Here is a 26,271-nt window from a genome sequence, read left to right as displayed (position 1 = left end):
ATACAATGTAATGCTATGAAGCAATTAAGTTAATGAAATAGAACCACTTGTAGCAACCTAATGAATCTCACAAACAGTAATGAGTGAAAAAACGAAAGTAACAAAGAATGCACATTTTGGGTATAGATATCTATAGATGTAAATTTTTGCAATTCTGAATTGTATTTATCTGTGTACTTTTAAATATTATTTCTTTAGAGAAGAGAGATTGCTAGGAAAGACTCTCTGACTCATTTACTTCGAACATTAGTTAAAATATGGGCATTTTGCCTGGGCGTGGGCTGCGAACCAAAGTGTCACAGGTTCGATTCCCAGTCAGAGCACATGCCTGGGTTGCAGGCCACAGCCCCCAGCAACCTCACATTGATGTTTCTCTCTCTCTCCCTCTCTCCCTCTCTTTCTCCCTCCCTTCCCCCTCTAAAAATAAATAAATAAAATCTTAAAAAAATATATGGGCATTTTGCATCACATAAAGGGCTACATTATGTAATATTCCTGCTTTTTCTAGTATAAGAGCACATTTCATTTCACACTGTTTCATTTTTAAGTCATAGTCCTTATTATTTAAAAATAATAAATATATCTAGGCTATAATGTTAATAATTACAATTTATTGATCTCTTGTTAAAATTCATGGATTCTGCTAGAATTTTGCACACAGTATTTCCTCTCTACAAACCTGCGAGCTGACTTACTGACTCCACTTTACACATAATAAATATAAATTCCAAATAATTTAAGTATAATGTAAAAGTTTGCACATCTAGCAACTAGCAGAACTTGGTAACAATCTCAGTTTTATGAAAATTCAAAATAATTGATTTTAACCTCTTTTTAGGTAGTAATATCTACATAGCAGACTTCCTTATAAAAAGGATGTTTTGTAAGAAAGAAATCCATATTTTTTCCATTTTAAAAACTCTTCACTCACACAAAAGAAACATTATTTTAAAAGTAAATATTATCCTATGATGCTGTTGAAGTATTCGAGTTTAATTTAGTGTATAACATGAGGACAGTTTTGTAAAAGTCCCTTTATACATCCTTTCCAACTACTTCTTAAACTGTGTTCTATTCATAACTGTGTTGGAGTTTCATGTTTGACTAAAGTGGTTATTTAACTCACCTCATATCTCCTACTTTAAAGAGCAAATTATTACTGATAATTTATAGCTCTCATATCATTGGTAAACAGTCATCACAGCAATTACACAGTCTGTTCTTATTTGCGAGAATGTTCTAAGTTTTGATCATTCCCCATAGGAGACAAAGGACACAACCAATGAGAGAAAATGTGTAATTTTTCCAAAGACTCTCAGCTACATCCATCCATTCTGCCTTCTTCCTCTCATCTCCAGCATCCCAGATCTCCACCTACGCTCCAAAAGCAGAGGAACACAGTGGCAGAGAAAGTTCCAATGAGTCTGCGTTTCAGCCTGACATCCTCCAGGGCTCTCTTCTTCTTGTTAGTTCCATCAGAGTGACACCCTTCATTCTCTTTCCTTGAAGTCCCGCCAACGCTCTTCCTAATTTGTGTTGCTGATGCCTCACAAAACATCACTCTCATAGACACATGCAGGCAAATAACCAAATATTTTAAATGTAGACCAGTTTTTTGAAGATGACAGTTGCTAAATTTAAAATATTTCAATAATTGATAGGTAATTAGTCTCAACTGCTATATTGTAAACATTCTGTCAATACTTTGTTTTCCACAATAAAATTTTGTCTACAAGTCCTGATTATGGAATATATAAATTTATTTCCTCTATTCAGAATATACCTCATGACCATATTACAAATGTCTGCACCATGCAGAGAGCTGAAAGAAGGTTCATTTTCTTGTGCAGCATCCTCAGAGGGAAGCATCAGAATGGGCTTTCTTGGGAGGAAGTCACAGGAAAAATCCAAGATCGTGTCAAAGATGCCTTAGGCCTAGAGCATGTCTCTGTGTCCTGTGCATGCATCAGATGAGGTAACTCTTTACTCTCAGTTATCTTTTACCAGGGAGGCTCTCACGAAGGTCTCACCTTTTCCAGCCTCCTTCTCAGAGCTGCGTTGACTTCTCTGTTCCTCAGACTGTAGACCAGGGGATTCAGCATGGGATTGAAAAGGCTGTGAAACAAGAGGAGGTATTTCTTCTGCTCCTGAGGGTCCCCATGTTGCGGTCCAACATACATGATGATGGGAGGCACATAAAAGAGCCCCACCACACAGAGGTGGGAGGAGCAGGTGGAGAAAGCTTTCCAGCGCCCCTCTGCCGACTGGATCTTCTGGACAGCACGTAGAATGTGACCATAGGATACCACAATTGCAGACACTGGTCCCACCAGTACAAACGTTCCCACAGCCACAATCACAACCTCGTTAAGGTGGGTATCTGCACAGGCAAGTTTGAGAACAGCTAGAAGTTCACACAAAAAATGATTCACATTTTGGGGCCCACAGAAGGGCAATGGTAAGAGTAACACCATATGTACTAGGGCTAGGAGGAACCCTAAAGTCCAGGAAGTCACTGCCAGGGTGATGCAGACTCTCCAGCTCATGATGGTAGAATATCGAAGGGGGAGACAGACAGCTACGTACCTATCGTAGGACATCACCACCAGGAGAAGACATTCAGTGTGACCAAAAGTCAAGAAGAGAAAGGTCTGTGTCAGGCAGCCAGCAAAGGAGATGGGCTGGGCTGGGCTCAGGAGGTTGACCAGCATCTGGGGCACTGTGTTGCAGGCATAGGCTATGTCGACAGTGGCCAGCTGGGAGAGGAAGAAGTACATGGGGGTGTGCAGTTTGGAGTCCAGTGAGATGAGCCCCAGGATGACCCCGTTGCCCAGCAGGGTGAAGGCATAGAACACAGAGAAGAGCCCAAACAGGAGCAGCTGCATCCTTGGGCTGAGCGGGAATCCCACTAGGAGGAACTCTGTGACAGAAGTCTGGTTGCCCCCCATTTTCCTGGGAAGGAGACAAGGGAGCTAGCTCACCACGACTGAGTGCCCCAGAGATGAGTTTAACGTGGTAGATGAGTGTGTGTCATAGTTTCTTCCCTCAGAAAACATCTTCAGTGACACTTCTATCCTCTTAGTCAGTTACTAAGTGAATACTACGCACTGCAAACAACACAGATGGAAATTTTTCCCATACACGGAATACATGACAAGTGAAAAAAGCATATGCGTGATTAAGCCAAAACCAGGCAGAAGGCAACAAAGGAGAAATTAAGGAGTAACTAAATTTTCCAATAATCAGACAACACAAAAAATCTGGTATTGATAAATCTATGTACATTGATTACCACACTAATGTAAGATGCTAAAACACAGACACAATCACAGTAGTAGAAAAAGAATCAAGGTACAATATCTTTACAAAAAGGATACCTGAAATACCTAAATTCCCCCTTCCTCACCCTCTCTCCAGCCCTCTCTCTCTCACACACACACACATGCACACACACCCAAAAGTTAAAAATGAAATTACAAAAAAACATGAGCAGCCATAAAGAAACTGGTACTAGCATAATTGGTATCACATCAAAGCATTTGTAGGCATATGGGAGCTACTACACAATAACAATAAAAAGAACAATCCACCAAAAAGAAAATTCAGGATCCAGTCCCTTATAAATTTTAATTACAAAGTGGCATTTATCTGAGGAGGAGTGTCTCCCAAACCTTCAGAAATATTATATTTAAAGGTGAAATATTAAAAGATTTTTCTCTAAGTTAGAAAAAGTACTCCACTAACACAATCTCTATTGAATGTTGACTCAATAACTAGTCAGCAAGAAGACAAAAAGAAGAAGTAAAGGGCATAAGAATTGAAATGGAGAATATAAAATGTCATTATTCACAAAACACAATTGTGTATGTAGAGAAAACTTGTACAGGTGAACTACTGAAATTCATAAGCGAATTTACAAAATCTCTCTATTCAAGGTCAATGTACAAAACGAAAAATGTATGTATGCCAAAGAACTGGAAAATTTGTAAAGATTCAAAATATCCCCAAATGGGCCACACTGAATGAAATTCAAGTCAGAATCCTAGCAGTTCTTTTTATCGTGTGGAAATTCATAATCTTTTTCTAAATATCACATATGAAAATGCGAAAACTCAAGGATTGCCGCAAGACCCTCGGAAAAAGTATGAAGGAAGAGGACTGAAACTACTCACTAGTAACATTTACCACAAAACCAACATGATTAAATCACTGGGGACCTGGGGCAAATGTAAACCAATAACACAACACAGCAGCTCGGGTGACTCTGAAGTTGAGACACACAAAGGCAGTGCCAGTGTTTCCAGGGAAGTCCGCATGGTCTGTGGGATATCCATGGAGAAAACTCAAACCTGGCCCACCACACATGAGGCCCGGGATAAATTTCAGGTGGGCTTTCATTCTAAATATGAAAGATAAACACACCCTCCAGGATACACACCAGGGGGTCCCAGAGCAGCAGCATTTCTCAGAGATCCAAACAAAGAACACACTGTCTCATGACAACCTTGCACGCACAGGCTGGCTTCTCTCACGTTTGTTCCTCTACTTTTAAAATTGAAGAACAACACATTTTCACTTCAGCATCCTTAGTTTTGAACACCACTTCTCAAAGTGACTTAAAAAGTAAACAGAGTAGAAATGCATTTACGTTTACAATTTGGTGTAGAGCACATGTTTTCATGGATTACTACGCGAGGTGCAGAAGTGAAGCAGAGAAGTTGTTTTCCCAGTAGAACTGTTTTAGCGTATTCCACCAGCTAATACTTTTCCTAAACTCTGGTAAGTGGCAATGTCAGCCACATAATCCCATTCTAGGATCTGACAATGGGTCTCCCTGGGATCAGGACAGCCATCCATGGGCAGTAAGCCCGAAACACCGAATCAGGAAAAGCAAATCAGGCACCTCCACCAGCCTCACTGACACAAGAAAACTACAATGGGTGTTTGACTGAATTCCTAAAGGATGTTCTGGTGGCCACGTGTCAGCACCTCTTACAGGGCAGCAAACAAAAGGAGGCTATTTCTAAGAGATGGTAGCAGCAGATGATTGTCAACTAGGAAGACATAAAGGAGAAACTGTGTAACAGCTACAGTTTCACCTTCCACTGTAAAAGGAGGCAGCAGTATTAGATGGCTTTCATGCCCCTCTCAGGTTGCTACCATGAAACAGGGACATGTAGTGGAACCAGGCTCTCCCATAAATGTGACCAGGGAGGGGTTCTGACTAAGAGGAGTGAGAAACCTAGACTTTGACAGCATGGGTGTCAGATGTTACTCTGAGCACCCCTACCCTGGCACAGTGTAAAGAAAGGGTCTTCAGAAAAGTGTCTTTCTCTTCATTCTAACCCTGAGGACTTTGGTCAACCTTTTGTCCTGCTCTTCTGTTAGTCATTAAACAGTTTATATATAATGATTTGTATGTAGAGGGTGCTATTTATAATATTTTCCTTGTAGTGGTTTGGATATACAGGAAGAGGAGAGGTTGTGCGGAAGCACCCACTGCCTGAGGAAGGTTCCCAGGGTGATGAGTCACAGATGCCCTTTCTGTCCAGACCATGAGGACAGGACACAGGGGAGGTCAGGAGGCTTCCGAATGAGAGGGCTTTACACTCTGACCACCGCCCACCCATTGCCCAGACACATACCTGTGGAGTCCAGGGAACAAATTACAAAGTGTCTGCCTGCCATTCCATGTCCTTTCTACTGAGCAGAACAAACCTGATATTCTACTCTTGATTCCAATGTTGGTATCTGAAGGTGTGAGTGTGTGTGTGTGAGTGACTGTGTGTGTGGTGCTAGTAGGGAAGTGAGAATTCAGGAGAAATGGTAGGGGTGATCCACCTCAGCAAGGTCTTGCATGAAAATGTAACAGGCAGACAAGTCAGATGTTACAAGACGTGTCACAGCACAACCTCCACATCCCCAAATATCTGGATTCTGAGCAGCTGATTTGAGGTGGAGCCCACCTGCTTACCCCTGAGGAGAATGGTTTAAGCTTCATGATGTGGTGTGTGTGGCACCCATGGAGCTTGTTAAGATGAGCATCTCAAAGGACTGGTTCCTCCCAAGGGAGTGAATCATCTTTGTCTGCTGAAAAGTGTCTTTTTTACTTGGAAACCCATAGAGATTGAAGCCTATTTCCTTATTTTTAGGGCCCTTTAAGTGACTTCAAGGACACCGAGTTTGCTATCCTGAGGTTGGATTCAGCGGGCACTGCTGTTCACATTGACCTGCAATAGTAAACACTGATCTCGAACACTGCACTTTGGGAAGAGGCCTGGCATGAGATATTAAGTTATGTGCTAGGAGCATCTAAAATATATTAAGTCACTGGGAGTGATGAGGTCCCATAGAAAGTGCTTGCTCGGGGAAGATGCACAAAACTTGAACAATCTTTACAGGAGTGTAACGTAAGAGGCAAGAGCATGAGTTCACATATAACACAGGCAATAACAGGAACAAATAAAGACTCCAACATAAACAAAATGAAAGAAAAAAATCACATGACCATGTCAACAGATGCTGAAAAAGCATTTGATAAAGTACAGTACCCATTTATGATAAAAACACCCAGCAAAGTGGGAATACAGGGAGCATACCTCAACATAAGAAAGGCCATATATGAGAAGTACCTACAGCCAATTACATACTCAATACACAAAATTTACAACCTACCTTCCGAAGGACCAAGAACAACACAAAGGTGTCTGCTTTCACCACTTTTATCCAACATACTATCATAAGTTCTAGACACATCAATCAGACAAGAAAAAAAGGGGAAAAAAGGCATCCAAGTTGGAAAGGAGGAAGTAAAACCATCATTGATTGCAGATGACATGATAGTGTACATAGAAAACCGTATAGGCTCCACCAAAAACTACTCAACCTGTATAAGTGAATTTGCAAAATAGGGGGATCAAAGTCAATGTTCAGATTGAAAGCATTTTTGCACACCAACAAGGAAATATCAGAAACAGAAAGTAGCAAAAAAAAAAAAAACCCTTCTCTATAGCAACAAGAAAAACAAAGTACCTAGGAATAAACTGAACCAAGGAGGTAAAAGACCTGTACTCAGTAAATGATACAACGCTAAAGAAAGAAATGAAGAAGGATACATATAAATGGAAGCATATATGGTATTCATGGATAGGGAGAATTTACATCATTAAAATGTCCACACTATCTAAAGCAAGCCATAGATTCAATGTAATCTCTTTTAACAAACATAGCAATGACATATTATACAGATTTAGAACAACTATTTCAAAGATTTATATGGACCAAAAATAACCCCAAATAGTCTCAGCAATCTTCAGAAAGAAGAACAAAGTAGGAGAAATCACAATACCTCATATCAAACTATATTATAAGCCCACTGTAATCAAAACAGTCTGGCACTGGCATATGAACTGATACAAAGATAAATGAATCAGAAGAGAGACTCACAAATAAACCCATGTCTCTATGGTCAACAATATTCAACAAAGGGGGCAGGAGCATAAAATGGAGTAAAAATAGCCTCTCAACAAATAGTGTTCAGAGAACTGGAATGCTACATGTAAAAAAAGGAAATTAGACCACCAATGTAAAACATGCGCCAGAATTGACTTATAATGGACAAAAGATGGAAAGTGTAAGCTGTGACATCATAAAAGTCCTAGAAGAAAACAAAGGCAGTAAAATTTCACATATCCATGCAGCAATATTTTTGCTGGTATATCCTTCAAGCCAAGGGAAATAAAGGAAAGAGTAAACAAATGGGACTACATCAAATTAAAAAGCTTCTGCATAGCTAAAGAAAACATCATCAAAATGAAAAGGAAACTGACCATATGGGAAAACATATTTGCCAATAATACCTGACACAAGGGTCTGATCTCCAAAATATATAAAGAACTCACAGGACTCACCACCAGGAACACAAACAATCCAATTAACACATGGGAAGAGGACCTAAACAGACACTTCTCCAAGGTGAACAAACAGAGGGTCTATACGCATATGAATGGATGCTCAACATCAGTAGCCAACAGAGAGATTCCAGTTATAAACACTAGGAGACAACTCCTCATACCATTCAGAGTGGCCATCATTAACAAAACAACAAATAGAAAGTGCTGGCAAAGATGTGGTGAAAAGGGAACCCTAGTGCACTTTGGTGAGAATGCAAACTTGTGCAGCTCCTGTGGAAAATAGTATAGAATTTATTCAAAAAATTAAAAATGGAACTGTCTTTTGATCGAGTGATTCCACTGCTGGGATTACACCCTAAGAGGCATGAAATACCAATACAAAAGAACCTATGCACCCCAATGTTCACAGCAGCATTATTTGCAATAGCCAAGTGCTGGAAACAGCCTACTGCCTGGAAACAACCTACTACTGCCCATCAGTAAATGAGTGGATAAAAAACTGTGCATCATTTACACAATGGAATACTATGGAACAGAAAGAAAGCAAACTCCTAACTTTAATGACAGCATAAAATGGAACTGAAGAGTATCATGCTAAGTGAAACAAGCCAGGCAGTGAAAGGCAGCTACCATATGATCTCACCTACAAGGGAACCTAATGAACAAAACAAACACACAAGCAAGTAGAACCAGAAGCATGGAAACAAGGAACAGACTGACAGTGACACGAGCAGAAGTAGGAGGGCAATAAGGAGGGAAGGAGGGAAAATGTCAAGGAGCGAGTATAAGTGACCCATGGATGTGGACACCAGGGTAGGGACTGACTCGGGAAGCAACGGGGGGAAACTGGGACAAGTGAAATAGAACGCCACTAAAAAAGAGACTTCAAATACTGTAATTTATGTCAAAAAGGCAAACAAAGTTATAAAGAATGAAAAATAAAATATTTCAATGAAGTATTAGAATCTACAGGAAACAATTATTCATTCTGAAACAGCAATATATAATGACTTCAATTAAGAAAACATCAAATACAACAGACAGCTATGCCCAACAGACAGCAGGACCAATGAACTCAAATGAAAATTAAGAGAAAAGTATCAAATACAGGCATAAAATCACAAATCAGAGTTGAGTCAGAAAGGCGTCTTTGAAAGTGCTAAAAAGTGTTCTAACAGATACTCAAGAAGAAAGAAAAATTAGATGGGGAAACAAATAATACTGAGGATGTTATCTGTGAGAATTTCCCAACTGTGATGAGGGATATACTCTCATGAGCACAGAAACCACCACTAATCACAAGTAGGATACATTTACATGCAACACCATGATCCTGCAACACTAGAGTGACATTTCTGAAAACCAGTGATAAAGTAAATATTCTCAAAACTCAGAAAAAAATATTTATTATCCGTCACCAACAGGAATCATTGCTTTAGCTGGAAAAAGATACATTCTTTAGTGTCTTTTGCATGGGGCCCTGCTGGAAATGAGACTTGGGTTGGTTGCTTAGGATTGTCTGTTTTATCTTTGACTTGTGTTTCTGTTTGAAAACATGTTCGTTTCATCTTAATTTTGGAAGCATATTTGCCTGTATATAAACTTTTGGATTGACAGTTATTATTTCAATCCTTCACAGATACTGCTCATATTGACCTCTGACCTCTAAGGTTCCCACTGAGTGGTTGGAAATCATTATTATTATTGCTGTACCCCTCACAGTAATACAGGGAGGACCCAGTTCCATGCAGGAACCTGTATTCTAGTTCCCCGCCCTGCATAAGGGAAGCCTGGTCTCATAGGCCATTGCCATCCTTTCAACCTGGGGCCTTAGGGACTGAAAGGGACTTGAAGCCAGGTGCCGGCTGCAGATCTGCCCATCCAGTTCCTGATTCTGCCTCATTCTTGTCCTTGGAGAGTCTGACTTATTCTCTTTCAAGCCCAGCCATACATTTAAGAGTTATGGCTTTTAAAATGTTCTGTCCAGTAGTTTTGGATGCTATCTCCTAACATGGCTTTCAGGATGGCCACTCTGCTGTATTGCCATGGTTTCTATTCCAGAAATCCCAGAGGTAACCTACTCGGGGAGGGAGTCGGATGCCTGCTGTTTCCCCTCACAAATGAGCACTTGATGCAAACAGAGCTGCACTGCAAGGATGCCAGCTCCCGTCTCAGTCCCTGCCCACACACACGAGTTATTGCTGTGACGCACGTTCCTCACCCTTGCCCCTCCCTCCCGCTCCACTTTCCGGCTTGTGTTCTGTCATGGGACGCTTATCATCCCCCTGCCCTTTTCCAAATGTCTTGTCTTCTTCTTTGATGCATCTGGATTCCTATTTTCTTGGATTCTCCTTTATTCCAGTCCATAGTGTTTTCTTGTCTGTACATGATCAGATTTATAAACCTCTACTTGTTCCACACATTTTCCACTTTTAAAACTATAATGTTCAAACTTTTATATATATTATATATACGATACATTACATATGTATATTTGTTATAGAGACATTCATCATAGCTGGATTTGAAAATTCAGATAAGCACATAGAAACCTTTTCCTTATCATCACTATGAGTTTCTTCTTAACAATTGCATATTATACATATGGCATTAATAATCTTCCTTTTTCATTTAATATGATTTATAAATATATTGCAAGCCAATAAATATACAAAACCTGACTTTGAAGAAGATATTATTTAAGATGCATATTCCATATAAATATGTATTTTACCTGTCTCCTAATATGGAAAATCTTGGATGTTTTCAATCTTTAGCTACTACAAACTAACTCTACAGGGAGGAAACATTGCTCACATAATTATTTTCCTGGATAAATTCTTTAAATGGGAATTACTGGATCAAAACTAACTTGTGATGTTCATCTCTGCTCTTATGTACCAAATTGTCTTGGGCAAGATAAGCACTGTGTGGTATTACCTATTTTCTCAAAGCTTTACTGTAAAATAGATACAAGACTCATAATTAGAGAACAGACTGAGAGGTGTCAGAGGAGAGAGGGTTAGGGGCTGGTTGAAAAAGTTGAAGGGATTAAGAAAAAATAAATAAATAGATCAAAGCCATGGCCACCTACAACAGTATGGTGATTACCTGAGGGAGAGGGGAGAGGGGGGAGGGAGGAGAGGGCAAAGGGAGATAAATGGTGACGGAAGGAGACTTGAATGGGCGTGGTGAACACACACTACAACATACACATGACATATTATAGAACTATACACCTGAATCATATATAATTTTACTTTTTAAAAGATTTTATTTATTTTTAGACAGAAGGGAATGGTAGGAGACAAATATGAATATGTAGTTGCCTATCCCATGCCCTGTACTGGGGATCTGGCCCCCAACTCAGGCATGTGCCCTAACTGGGAATCGAACTGGTGACCCTATGGTTCTCAGGTACGTGCTCAGTCCAATTAGCCACATCAGCCAGGACTGAAACCAACATAATTTTATTAACCAATGTCATCCCAATAAATTAAGGGAAAAATGTTTAAATTAAAAAAGTTATCAACTTTATTACAGATAACTGTATCTTCTTTTATTCTAATGTTTACTATTATATTTGTCCTGATAATTTGGGTAATTACTTTTTCACTGTTCTGAGAATGCTCAAAAAGATACTTAAATGTTGTGTTCTGATCAAGCTTGGTCTTTCTTTTTCTTGAAACTCTTAAAACATTTTGGGAAAGAAACTAAGTTGTTAAGATACTTCATTCACAGGAGACATCCAGTTAGAAATGGGAGGATTAATAAGGAATACTGAAGTTCAGTGGGCCAGCAGTCTTCTGTCTGAGAAAGGTCTCTTTCCTGTTCACCACTGTGAGCACATCCCCAGGTGGTCTCACAGAGCTGCTCTGCTGCTGGCGCTGGCGCTGACTTCTCTGTGTTTTTAAGGCACACCTGCTTACACTAACATGGGCCAACATGCACAGTGCAGCAATACGTGAATGACCTAGCCTGCATGACAGCATCTACTGTAGCCCCTGAATCACCATATTCACAGCTTTGAGTGATCCCCTCCTCATGACTAGACAACTGTTTTGCAACTTATTTGAAAAATGAACATGAATTCCTCTAAAAAGTTCTAAAGTTGAAAAATTAACCAACAAAGTTTATACTGAGTCATTTCAATTTCACATCTAAATACTCAAGCATGTTCTATCAAAAACACTGACCAGCTTGCAGCAGACTCCCTCAGTCACTCTAGGTCTGCTTCTCACGGCCAACATGGAGGTTTCCTGTCCAACCCCCCATACAAGTCATGAGACTCAGGCTTTGTCTCAGGAAAGATCTCTACATCATCATGTTTCATGAGTGCATCAAGACCTAGTTCTCCGGGACGTACCCCTTAGGGCAGACGCCTCTCCCTCACCTTCTCGGGCCTCTCGGGCCCTGGGACCCCTCTGGGGCGCTCAGGTGATAACTCCGCCTGAGCCTCCTCACTCACGTCACTTCATGCGCCTCTTGCTTCTGACCCAAGGTTTCCTTTCACCCCTGGGGAAAGTAGCTCTGGATTACTTGGTGGCCACAGTGTACATACAATTGTCCTGTGGGATAAATGACACCCAATGCAGTGACACACACCATTTACCAATGAAGGTAAAAATAAGCTATTAAGTTCTTCACATCTTTTTTGAGAGGGGAACAGAGGGAGAAAGAGTGAGCAAGAAACATCAATGTGAGAGAGAAACACTGATTACCGTAGTTACCTCTTGTACACACACCAACCAGGGACAGAACCTACACCCCAGGCACCTGCCCTGACTGGGAATTGAACCACTGACCTTTCCCTTTGGGGATGACTCAGAACTCAGCCACACCAGCCAGGGCTTAAGTTCTTCCCTTTCCTCTTCCTGGGAGTAGCTGCTTTACGGTGCATGCTGCTTAAGGCCTCTCATAAGGGATTCCCATCGGGTAGAACACCTTGCTGTTCCTAACATCACACAGAGAGCAGCCTCAGTGAGTCACCCTTGAACTTTCTTTCCCTACTCTTATATCACTCCTCTTTTACCTAATTTATAATAAATGTTGGTACATTGTTGCGCGTGGGTCACCAGCCAGCAGTGACCACGGAACGCTGTGGATGGCTTGACGAAAACACGTGAGAAAAAACACACATGCACAGAGACAGACTAGTTTCTGTGGGGAAGTAGGGACGAAATGGCCACCCCCCCTAGTGGGGAGCGCGCCAGTTTACAGTCCGTACCAGCTTTTATTGGGCTCATTCTGCATAATAATTCAGGTAAAGTATAGTACTCATTAGGGGAAGTAAGGAACCATAGAAAACAAAGAACTCTGCCGGTCTATTGAGTTGGGGGTCAAAGAGCTGTAAGACTGAGGAACAAAATAACTTCCTCCTAAGACCTTTCTCATTCAACTGAGAGCATTCTAAACAAAGGAGTTTTCACAGTAATTTACATGTTCTTTCTTAGGCCTGATCACCCCGGGGAATCCGCACTTCTCAGTACAGAGCTGCCCCACCCTGTCATTGTTTCAGGCTTAGGTGGAGCAAGGGAACTAAGGCAACTGGGAGACAAGGAGGTTTTTTCCCAGACGCTGAGAACTCAGGCTATGTCAAAGCCAAGGAGCGAGGGTCCATCACCCCCTTTTGCTGCAGCCCCCCAAGTCCTTCTTTTGGGGGGCCTCCCAAAGTGATCGTGCCTGTCTTAGGTCGTTCCCCCCGTGGGGAATCTTACCTGTCTTTGGCTAACTGACCAAGCTTTTGGGGGTTCAGTCATGAATAAAGCGGCAGAAGCAGCATTCCTGCCAGGAAGATAAGCTTTGTCTCCTTGCTGACTTACAGTTCCAAGGGCGTTCCCTTAGCCTTAGCTAGGCGGGGGTTTCAGCTTCTGATACCAGTCAGGGTGGTTCCCAACAGTACATGAGCTTTTACATAGGGTTTTATTTTGGGAGAACCCAGCCTGAGATGTAAGGGCAGTCTCTACCAATATGGAAGAGTAAAAATTCTGTCTGTCTGGTCCCAATGAAGTATAAGGGAAAAGGAAGACAGGTAAGAAAGGTAGGTGGTCAGATGCATGCGCACGCTGGCTTTCCCACTGTGGTCTGAAACAACAGAGATAGGTTTGTTAGGTCTCACAAGAATGACCCTGAAAGCATATGAGTATTTCCCCACATCTCCCATTAGTGCCTCTGGGTGGAGGCTAACGTGCGGGTCAAGTGCATAAAACTTTAAGACCCGGGGAGCGAGGAGAGAAAAGTGCTGCAGAACTAAGTTGTCTAGACAGACACACCTGAGGCAGCTCTCCTGGCTCCTTGCTGCCTCCACAGTTTCTGGAAGGAATTCAGATGATTCTGCAAGTCCCCAGTGGTGGCGGTGGGTGCAAATATTGGAGAGGTATGGCAACCACTTGCACAGGGAATCACCATGATGTGAGGGAAATAGCCTGGTGCCTGAGGGCATCAGGGGGGTCCAATGAGGTGAGATCAAAAGGAAAGGCCTGGCCAAATTTCCCAGAGGTTCACAGCACCAGGGAAGGTGTAATTAAGGTGGGGGTGACACACCAAGGACGTCTAACTGTCACTGATTCAATACACAAGAGAATCAACTTCCCACAGCCCCATGCTCCAGGGTCAGAGACAACACAGGTCCTGGGATACTTCCCGAGAGGCCAGATCTCAGCAGGTCACAGCTGCCCTCACCAAGGAACTCACGTCCACAGAGAGACTGACACATGGACCTGGATGACATGCCGTGGGAAAGAGGCTCTTTAAAGCAGGCAAGTAAGACTGAGAGAGCTTCAGCAGAAATGTCTACAAATTCATGTAGCCCTGACACACATACAGAGCTTCCTTTTCCCCACTCCCAAACCTCCAAGCCTGCTAATTAAGAATATAAGGTCATGATCTAGAATAAATAAATTTCTTATTCCTGGTTCAACTATTCAGAACAAAAGGAAAATAAACTTGTGACTCAGTAACATATTTATGTATATGATACATTAGAGTAATGCCAATCTCTATTAGAGTCTAAACCCACCTATATGTAGGTATTAATTTCATACACAGATGACCACTGAATAATGAAGGGGTTAGGAGAACCCACCTACATGCAGAGGCTAGGGGAATTTACTCCCCATGAATTCAAAAATCTGTGACTTCCTAAAACCTTAATTATTAATAGCCTAATGTTGACCCAAAGGCTCACCCATAACATAGTCAAATAATACCCACAAGGATAAAAAAACAAGCAAACAAACCTGGAAGTATTTTCTGGAGGGCGGGCCCATTGTAATACAGGCTTCCCCCACTAGGTGATTGTTCTAGGAACTCATCTGTATCAGTGTACCAGCTGACATTGTTGTGAGAGACTGAATTTGGTTGTTGTGAAAGTTTTCTGGAGACTATTTCAACACATTTGCCCATTGCATGATGGGTGATTTGTGAGTGCACCTGCCCATACCACACTGAGTGTTCAGCTGTTTTTGACCCACCCTCCACATTCATCGAGTATTGTCCCAGGTGAGTGTTTATTTCTTTCTCTGGATGAAAAAGTCCTCAAAGGGAAATATTTTGCTGACTTGGAAGAGGTGAAACAAAAGAGGCAGAAGCACTGAAAGGAATCAAAATCAATCAGTTCAAAATTTTGAGCACTGGCAAAAATGTCTCCATTAGTGTACTGCATCAAATAGAGAGCACTTTAAAGGTGATGATGTTTAAACACATAGGAATAAATAGACAATATTTTGTAAATACATTTTTGGGTTTTGGAGGTCCCTTTCATATTTATTATATGTACTTTATACTTTACTCTTACAATAAAGTAAGCAATAGAGAAATGTTAAGAAAATCATGAGGAAGACAAAATACATTGACAGTATTTGTTGAATAAAATCTGCATAAAAGTGAATCCATTCATTTCTACCCTGAGTTGTTCAAGGTCGGCTGTATTTACTCATCACTGTCTCACCAATGTACAGCTCAGTGTGAGGAACGGGGGAAATGCTGAGTAAAAGGTAATAATCATGACACCGACAGCCTATCGGATGTTCAAGCCAAAGCAGATCCGAGTCCAGGACATTCATGACCCAGAATTTCCCTGAGGACGTCTTCAACAGCAATGACTGCATATGGCCCCCAAAGCAGGTGCATAATAACATCCATGGACTAATTCTGTGTTACAGCCAGAATTGGAGACAACCAGATATGAACTACCCAAAGTGTCATACATAAATTTTGATAGATTTATACAATGTAATGATATGAAGCAATTAAGTTAATGAAATAGAACTACCTGTAGCAACCTAATGAATTTCACAAACAGTAATGAGTGAAAAAACGAAAGTAACAAAGAATGCACATTTGGGGTGTAGACACATACAGATATAAATTTTTGCAATTCTGAATGTATTTATCCATGTACTTTTAAATGTTATTTCTTTAGAGAACAGTGATTGCAAAGGAAAGACTGACTTGTTTACTTCACACATTAGTTGAAATCTGGACATTTTGCATCACATAAAGGGCTACATTGTGTAAATCCCTGCTTTTTTCTACTATAAGAGCAAATCTCACTTTACACTGTTTCATTTTTAAGTCATGGTCCTTGATATTGAAAAATGATAAATGTATGTAGGCTATAATATTAATAATTACAATTTACTGATCTCTTGTTAAAATTTGTGGATACTGCTACACATTTGCTGCACAGTATATCCTTTCTACAAACCTATGACTTAGTGAATTTATTTTACAAATGTAAATTCCAAATAATTTAAGTATAATGTATCAGTTTGCTCATCTAGCAACTAGCAGAACTTGGTAAAATTCCCACCTTTACCTAAATTCAAAATCATTGATTTTAACCCTTTATATTTTTTTGGCAGTAATGTCTATATAGCAGAACTTACAAAACGAATGCTTTCTAAGAGAGAAATCCATATTTTTCCTAGTTAAAAATCTTTACACACACACAAAAAAACATTATTTTAAAAGTAAATATTTCCCTTTGTACCATTTTAAGTATTCAGGTTTAATTTACTATGTAATTTGAGGAAAGTTTTGAACAAGTCTCTTTATACATGCTTTCCCACTACGTCTTAAACTGTGTTCTATAATTTTGTAATAGTGTTGGAGTTTCATGTTTGACTAAAGTGGTTATTTAACTCACCTCATATCTCTTACTTTAAAGAGCAAATTATTACTCAAAATTTATAGCCTCGTATCACTGATCAAACAGTCACCACAGCAATTACAGAGTCTGCCCTTATTTGCGAGAATGTTCTAAGTTTTGGTCATTTCCCCTAGGAGACAATGAACAGAACTAATGAGAGAAAACGTATAATTCTGCCAAAGATTCTCAGCTACATCCATTCTACCCTCTCCTATCCCCACCATCCCGGATCTCCACTTACACACAAAAGGCACAAAAACACAGCGGCAGAGACAGTTCCTGTGTGTCTGTGGGTTTCAGCCTGACATCCTTCAGGGTTCTCTTCTTCTTGTTAGTTCCATCAGAGTGACACCCTTCATCCTCTTTCCCTTGAAGTCCTGGCTCATGCTCTTCCTAAATGAACTTGTTGAGGCCTCAGAACACATCACTGCCATAGACATGTGCAGGAAAATCTCCAAATATTTTAAATATAGAGGCAGTTTTTGAAGATGACAGTTGCTAAATTTAAAATATTTCAATATTGCTATGTAATCAGTCTTAATTCCTTCATTTTAAATATTCTGCCAATACCTTGTTTTCTACAAGAAAATTTTGTCTACAAGTCCTGATTATGGAATGTATAAATTTATTTCCTCTATTTGGAATATCCATCATGAACATATTACAAGTGCACGTACCAAACTGAGAGCTGAAAGAAGGTTTATTTTCTTGTGCAGCATCCTCGGAGGGAGGGACCAGAATGGGCTTTCTCAGGAGGTAGTCACAGGAAAGGTTCAAGAACATGTAAAGGATGCCCTAGGCCTGGAGCTTGTCTATGTAGCCTGAGTATCAGGTGAGGTGACTTCTTGGGTCGCTGTAAGCTCAGTTACTTTCTATCTCTGAGGCTCTCACGAAGGTCTCTCCTTTTCCAGCCTCCTTCTCAGAGCAGCCTTGACTTCTCTGTTCCTCAGACTGTAGATCAGGGGATTCAGCATGGGATTGAAGAGGCTGTGAAACAGGAGGAGGTATTTCTTCTGCTCCTGGGGGTCCCCATGTTGGGGTCCAACATACATGATCATGGCTGTGCCGTAAAAGAGCCCCACCACGCAGAGGTGGGAGGAGCAGGTGGAGAAAGCTTTCTGGCGCCCCTCTGCTGACTGGATCTTCAGGGCCGTCCACAGTATGTGACCGTAGGAGACCACAACTGTGGACAGTGGTCCCACCAGCACTGACACTGACCCTGCCAAAACCATAACCTTGTTAAGGTGTGTATCTGCACAGGCAAGTTTGAGAACAGCTAGAATTTCACAGAAAAAGTGATTCACTTTCTGGGGCCCACAGAAGGGCAATGGTAAGAGTAACACCAGATGTACTAGGGCCAGGAGGAATGCTAAAGTCCAGGAAGCCACTGCCAGGGTGATGCAGACTCTCCAGCTCATGATGGCAGAATACCGAAGGGGCAGGCAGATGGCCACGTAACGATCATACGACATCACCACCAGGAGAAGACATTCGGTGAGAGCAAAAGTCAAGAAGAGAAAGGTCTGTGTCAGGCAGCCAGCAAAGGAGATGGGCTGGGCTGGGCTCAGGAGGTTGACCAGCATCTGGGGCACTGTGTTGCAGGCATAGACTATGTCGACAGTGGCCAGCTGGGAGAGGAAGAAGTACATGGGGGTGTGCAATTTGGAGTCCAGTGAGATGAGCCCCAGGATGACCCCGTTGCCCAGCAAAGTGAAGGCATAGAACACGGAGAAGAGCCCAAACAGGAGCAGCTGCATCCTTGGGCTGAGCGGGAATCCCACTAGGAGGAACTCTGTGACAGAAGTCTGGTTGCCCCCCATTTTCCTGGGAAAGAACAAGGGAGAGTGCCCATCAAGTCAGAATGCCTGAAGGACGTGTTTATCATGGTAGATATGTGTGTGTTATCAGTTCTTCCCTCAGAAAACATCTTCAAAGACACTCCTGTTCAGCAGTTACTACGTGAATACCATGCACTGCAAATGACACAGAAGGAACTTTTTTCACCCTGAAAAATTAAATTCCAGTGTTCTATTACACTATTCAGTAAATCTTACCTTTATTTCCAAACTTCCACCACAGTTCCTAACATGTTAACACGCCTACTCTGGACACTTTCAGTGCACACTTCCCCAGTGAGCACAACTGCTTCTGAGACCTGCCTGGGAGAGTCCCGACCTGCAGTGCACACACAGCCACCGTGGGGAGGGGGCTGTGGGCCTGTGCGTGCACCCACACGTGAGGCTGGGAAGGAGGACTGGGAGCCTGTGGGAGATCCTCCTATGAGGGGATCTCACAGATTCATGCCTCCATTAGATGACTTACTTGTTAGCTTGTAATTTTTACTGGCAGCATCATCTTGAATTAAGTTGAGGGAATGGCAGGCAGACTGCCACAACTTTAGCTGGATTTAAGGGAGAGAACTTTGTCCTTTCACTTTTGTATCCACATTCTACTCTGATCATGCTGTTTCATGATTAGCTATTACCTGTCACACACTTATCCCTGTATGAATATCTATATTCCACTCCTCTATGTGTGTGGATAATATATATAGTTCCATAAACACATACATGCACACTCATATGCTTGAATCCTTATGTGCAAATATCTGTATTTCATGTGAATATCATGTGCATATAGGTGCATATTATGTGAATATAATCCTTATTATATTCTTAACCCTATGTGAACATTCATATTCTATTTCTGCATGTGTGTGGAGAATGTATATGTTATGTATATGGCTACATACACATATATGCACACACATGCACTCGAATCTTTATTAAGTGGAAGACTAGTTGCTATTTTCTATATTATTTTCTACTCTCCTTCACTAGTAAAATGCTAGTTGCATGATTTCTTGATGGGTCTTTGCCTGGGATTTAAATCTACTGATCAATATCCAAGGCTAGAGCTAAAGCTCTAACTAGATACTCATATCCTTAGAGCCTTTAACATAGTTTACAGCTTAACTCTGAATGAATATATTATTCATCACAAATCTTTACTTTCTGGGGTTTATCAATCTTGAGAAAAGGACTTGTCCCAGGGTGGGAACTCCGAGGTTTGACTTGTAACAATTAAACCCCTGCTCCTGTTTCCTTGTCTCTCTGACTCCATGTCCTTCTTCAGTCCAGCACCCATCTGAATTTCACCAAAATAAGAATCTCACAAAAATTAATGATTGCTGTGCCATATCAATTCTCCATTCAAATTTCCCCATAAGTTCTCAATATTTGCAAGGTTTGATAAGCAAAAGTGTGAAGGTTCCACCCTGCTTCAAAGAAAGAATCAGGATTCACAGCAGAAACACTGGGAGATGATATTGTCTTAGTCCAAGAAACAAGGTGGTAACAGTTAAAATCACCTTTGTGAAGGAAACTGATTTTTTTGGTAAGACCAAGCTTTTATAGCAGTGAATGCTTTAACTCAGAGATTGGACTCCCGTGTTACGGCAGAAGTCGAGCAAGAAAAATGCTCAGGTCTCTTCCAAATATAGGACTCATTGGCCCTAAATGTATGGAAAAGTGTTAGCTGTTTTATTTCAGGTTTTGTTGGCACATATGGGAGGAAAGAAGACAGCAGCCGTATCTCTAAAATGTCCTATGATGAAGGACACAATCAACTAAAGCAGAAGGACCAGTGACTGTCATCTCATCTTCCTCCTATCTGCTGCACGGAGCTAACACACAAAACAAAAATCCACAGATATTTACTAAACATATTCAATGTTCATCCACATGTCTTGGCTGAGGACACACAACCCAATTCCTATCTGCTGGTGTATGGAACCTGCTTGGAGTGACAAGTCTGTTAAAAGGACTCAAAAGATGGTAATTCTCCAATTCAAATAACTCACCAAATGGAAGTTCACTTTCAAAAATAAAACCGTCAGGACACTCTTCTGTCACAATTGACTTTGTGGTCAATTTGGTCCATTATTTCGTAAAAACATGACTTAATTTCATGGGACAATGGAAACACTTTAAAGCAACACTCTCAAACAGCTAATATGATTTAGACTAGGAATAGTACACTAAATGTACCAATGCAAATGACCCACACTAGGTGTCTCTAAATGACCTGGTGACTTAAATGATCCTAGTAGCTAAGTGTATAAATAGCAGCACCTGGCACTGACAGACAATAACAATTCCCTTCTGCACTGTGATTTTTCATCTGAAAAACTGAATAGTGTCTGAAATTGAATAGTGAACAAAGACTGGACAATATAAGAAACTTACCACAGACTTATGGCTAAATACCAGAAGACCAGCTGAATGTGACTTAAGCAAAAACACACTAATAAAGAGAAAAGTATCTGTTAGTGTGGAAATTGCCGTCTCATAAGGATCTCTTAGGACAAAAGATGACCAAATAATAAGAGATGATTTATTCTCTGCTCAGCTCCACCACCTCTCAATATACTCCTGAGTGTTTGGTGTAGGGAGGGAGAAGGACCCACCAGGCACACTGCCATCAGCTCCCGTCCAGGGGAAAGGGGCTCCACGGGGACTCATCTCTGCTGTTCTCCACAGGGACACTTGTGGCAAGGCAGTAGCTTGGTGATTCCTTCACTCACTGTGGGGTGCAGGTTTATCCACTTAGAAGCTCTAGAATGATTTCTGGGACTCCTTCACAATGACCACACCTTGAATTCACTATGGCTCAAGCACTCAATTTCCCCACTTACCAACCCTCCAAATAGAGTAAGTGGTACACAGGGCAGCTTAGGCCAATAGGATTTTCCCAGCCTCTAGCCTTGGCTCAGTTTTATCTCACACCTGACCAGAACATGTATCCTCTGTATTTTTTCTATGAATCAGATGGGAATCCAACAGGGAACAGAAACCATGCTGGTGTGGAACAGTAGTAGAGAGACTTTTATACCACACAATGGTTACAAGGATACTGGGGAACTACAACAGTAAACACAGAGCTCTCAGATGAAAAAGCAGAACTGCATGAACCTGCCATCCCTAGGGTTCAAGGGCACACAGCAGAGGTTGGGTGATTAGAATCCAGGTCAGAAGAGTTTGGGTTCAGACTTAACCCCGGGAGGAGAAGGGGTGCCCCAGCTGCACTGTGTCCCCAGCAGGGAATGACAAGGCTGCTTCTGGGACCCTGAGTATTTAAGGCTGGGCAGGAGCCCTCTGCAGCTACTGCCAAGAGCTGTTGGGGCAAGGCTGACAAGAGCAGCGGGCAGACAGGAAGGAGGAAGGTCCTTTTCCCTGCTCCAGGCTCCCAGTCTGCTTTAGAGCTCCCTCCCTACACAGTATAAGCAATTAGAATCCAGTAAAATCATTAATCCTCACTGGCTGGTGTGGCTCAGTAGGTTACACTGTCATCCCATAAACCGAAAGGTCCTGAGTTCAGTTCCTGGTCAGGGCGCATATTGTGTTTAAGTTGAGGGTTTGGTCAACACTCAGCACACATACAGGAGGCAACCAATGGATGTTTATCACATTCATATTTCTCTGCCTCTATCCCACCCCTCCCCTCTTTCTAAAAATTCAATAAGCATGTCATTTCGTGAGGATTAAAAATAAAAATCAATAGTCCAAATATCCCAATTTGATTAAGAAAAATTGTAAACTGGATACCATATGTTGGGACCTCAAGTTTATCTATAAAGAACAACCTCCATATCACTCAGACTGAGAGTTCATTCAGGGACAGACACAAGAATTACTTAAAAACACTATCAGGAAGATGAGGTTTAGCTGTGATGCACAGAGAGGTTTGCTGATTCCTTACCTTGAAGGGAACGTGCCAGCTAGTCACAGGCAGCCCTGTGAGCCCCAGGCCCTCCCTCTAAGGTCCAGTCTGCGTCACACTGACAGTGCACAGGGGCAGAGGAGACCTGTGCTGCTCCGTAAGGGCTGACGACCAGAGGGAAGGAGGGCTGGGCAGTGACAGTGACTCAGTAGAAGTCAGACATTTGCTACTTTCTGGTACATGCACACATAAAACAGACTGATAATGGGACGTTCTTCCTGGACTGGTTAAGGTGGCTGGATGAGATGTTGTGTGTTAGGTGCTATCGATGTGTAGCGCACAGCACTGGGTGAGGGACTGACAAACACGTTAGCTGTTATGATAAGAGCCCATCTTCTCTTCATATTCAGTGGGCTCTGCTGCCCACACAGGTAAGTATGAGTTGGGTGGCTTTTTAAAATGATCTTTTATGCTATAGTATTTAAAATAAAGGCAGCGAAAAATGTAAGAGATTTTTTTACATCTTATGAACATCAGTCGCTAAATTTATTTCCATTTTTAAAATTTTCATGTATATCTTAATTTAAGTATAGTTGGTGGACAGGCTAGTAATGGTCAGATTATTTCATGTGTAAACATAGTGATCTGGCATCTCCAAACCTCCCTACAGCACAAAACATACTTTTTAAAAGTTATAAACAGTCATTATCCTACCACTCTACAACTATTACTATATTATGTCATGGATTTTGCTATTTTCTGTGTATATGTACCATAACTGTGGTTCTGTAACATTTGCAATTATTGGTTCACATTTTCCCTTTAAGTCTTCTAATAACTCTTTCCAATGTATGTGTAAAATCTCCATGAGTATCATTTCAATGACTGTATAAACAGGTCATTGAGTTAATGGGGAATAATTTGACCAATTTATCCTTTTGTCAAAATTTTGTTTACAACTTTCATATTAAAGATAATTTCAGAGAGAAAATAAGAGTACTACTGAGTAATCACTACTCCCCAAGGGAAGGGACACACTGACTCTTCTGATCAAGTCCCCTGTTCACTCTCAGTGTGAGATGGAGAAAGACTCTGGAAGCAAGTGCCCACCCTCACCTCAAGTGGGTTAGAAGGTACAGTTTATGGTAACACCCTCAGAGGCCACCTAAAGTCCGTGGGACCCATCCCCGACCACTGTGTTTGAGAAGTACAAGGAATCAGCAAAAGTCAATCTGCCACCAAGGCAGGAGAGCCACCTACACTCTACTAGTCACCTACAGCACCTGGTAAAATGTCCTGTGTCAGGATAAGCATTCTCATGAGGGAAATGACACAGACCTGGACTAACCAGGTGAAAGTGCTGGTGAAAGACACTGGAAAACATGCAAAGAGTCTGCACATCTACATCATTCACAGCTCAACACTCAAAAGTTCCTGGGGACCATACACAGGCCAAATTGTTTCTCTGAGACCCAATGCCCAGCTCTGCCCTTGGCTGGCTACTGGCTCGGCAGCTTGCCCCCAAGGCTGTGAACAGTGAGCACGGCTCCCACACTGTCTGCAGGTTTCTCCTTCTCCCCTTCCCCCTAACACACCCTGTGTTAATTCTGTTCCTTCACTCAGCCTGCTCGTTCACTCCCCAATAGGACTCTGTAATTTTCATAGGAAATATCTCTGCATCATGCAACTAGAGCTCCCTGAGATGGTCTTTTAAGCGGCGAGTACAATCTGGGAGAACACACAAGCAGCTCATCAGGTTTGCAGGACCACTTCCTTCCCCCACAGCTTTTTCATTTTTCCCAAATCTTATGACATTATGCAGTTACTGAGTTTAAAAGTTAGGGTACAGATGGGGAAAGATTGTATTCAACCTTTGGAACCCACAATAGGAATTAATATAATTTTTAAGTTCACAGATATTCAATTCAATGAGCAATAAAAAAAATTGTATCTGATTAAAAAAAAATCAGTGAGTGTAACCTATGGAGAGCTTCCTCCAGAGGAAGAGGGAAGGCCTGATCTCGCATCATGAGGAGCCACGGCAGAAGGGAGCAGCAGTGAGCTTCTCTGGATTCAGGTGGTAGCTGAGCACTTAGGGTGGGGATTCAAATGTCACTGCAATTAGAAATGACTCTCCTCCCACAGTGCTCTCCGCAGGGCACCCATGACATTTGTGTTCCTCAGGCTGTAGATCAGCAGGTTCACCTTGGGGTTGAAAAGGCTGTAACCAAGGAAAGGATCTCCTGCTGCTCCTCAGGATGGCGTGATTTTGGAGGCGCCCACAGACATGATGATGGGACTGCCATAAGAGAGCCTTACCAGGCAGAGGTGGGAGGAACAGGTGGAGAAGGCCTTCCTGCAGCCCTCTCCAGACTGGATCCTCAGGAGGGCAAAGAGGATGCACGTGTAGGACACCAGCACCAAGCACAGGGGCCCCAGGAAGATAAAAGGTCAGGAGAAGCTCACCAGTTGGCCCAAGGATGCTAGTCACCTGGATGTGTTCAGTCTAGATGGATGGCCACAGTGACCAGAGCCCTGGTCAGGAGGACCTCAGATTAGCCCCTCTGGCTCTGACTCCAGGTTCACCGCTCACCCATTAGGGGATAAAGTATCTTCCAGGGTAGATACTTCTGCAGCAAAGGTCAGCACACTCCCTTGCATCATGTGACTGGATAGTCACATTCCCAATTTTACGTACATGAATATTTAAGTATCCTGGCTTACATGTCGTTCCACGGTGCTTTGGAGGACAAGATGCAGTCCCTGAAGAAAGTTTCCAAAATGGATCTAAACCCTGAAAGCCAGACCCACAACCAATTTAACCTCAGTGAAGCAAGACTCAGGAATAGGAATGAATCCCTTTCCAACAGCAAGAGATGAGGTGCCTTTTTTTTTTTAGTAACAACTATTGATAAATTGTCAAATCACCTGGACCAAAAACACATCTAAAGCATGGATCAGACATTCCTCATACAGGACAAGAAGCACCCAAGCAGGTTGAAGGTGATGAGCGATGAGATTTTTTACTGTGAAAACGTGCTTCAGGAGAAAGGGCAGGATAAATAAAAAGGTTCACATTCAAGATAAAATCCTATAAAGAGAAAATTAAACTACTATTGACCATCTCAGCCTCCCTCTACCTCACTCCACTGGCACCTAACATCTTTGTTTCTTGACTGTGCTCTCTCCATCCCCACCACAAAAACATAGCCTCTGAGCCTCAGGAATCAAACATATTTAGAGAGCACATGCTAGCCGCCTGACCCTGTCCTTAATGCTATGCTCGGTGAGACACACAGGTTGTGACATAGAGTTAGTACTGATTTGGCTTCACATTCTGTTGCAGTAAATATGTTCTCATACACTCACTAGGAACTTGGACTACACTGATAATAAGTAAATGTATAATTTAGACAATAACAAACACGTGAATTGCCCTGAAAGGGAACCTCCCTCCATGGTACACTCCGCTACAATTCCCTTTGG

The 26,271-nt window shown here is 41.8% G+C and overlaps 2 protein-coding genes across 2 annotated transcripts; both read right to left on the bottom strand.

The window, feature by feature from the left end:
• Window positions 1-2,015: 2,015 nt before the first annotated feature.
• LOC123830981 (olfactory receptor 2A25-like) lies at window positions 2,016-2,957 on the bottom strand. The gene has a single exon (XM_045857602.1). The coding sequence runs from the start codon at window positions 2,946-2,948 to the stop codon at window positions 2,016-2,018; it is 933 nt and encodes a 310-aa protein (XP_045713558.1). The 5' UTR covers window positions 2,949-2,957.
• A 14,994-nt stretch (window positions 2,958-17,951) lies between these two features.
• On the bottom strand, window positions 17,952-18,884 carry LOC123830986 (olfactory receptor 13-like). The gene has a single exon (XM_045857610.1). It carries the CDS (start codon window positions 18,882-18,884, stop codon window positions 17,952-17,954), a length of 933 nt encoding a protein of 310 aa, XP_045713566.1.
• Window positions 18,885-26,271: the final 7,387 nt, after the last annotated feature.

This window comes from Phyllostomus hastatus, unplaced genomic scaffold (genome assembly GCF_019186645.2).
Source record: "Phyllostomus hastatus isolate PE091 unplaced genomic scaffold, TTU_PhHast_1.1 phas_scaffold_142, whole genome shotgun sequence".
NCBI classification, from domain to species: Eukaryota; Metazoa; Chordata; class Mammalia; order Chiroptera; family Phyllostomidae; genus Phyllostomus; species Phyllostomus hastatus.
This window is presented reverse-complemented; position numbering and strand designations above follow the sequence as displayed.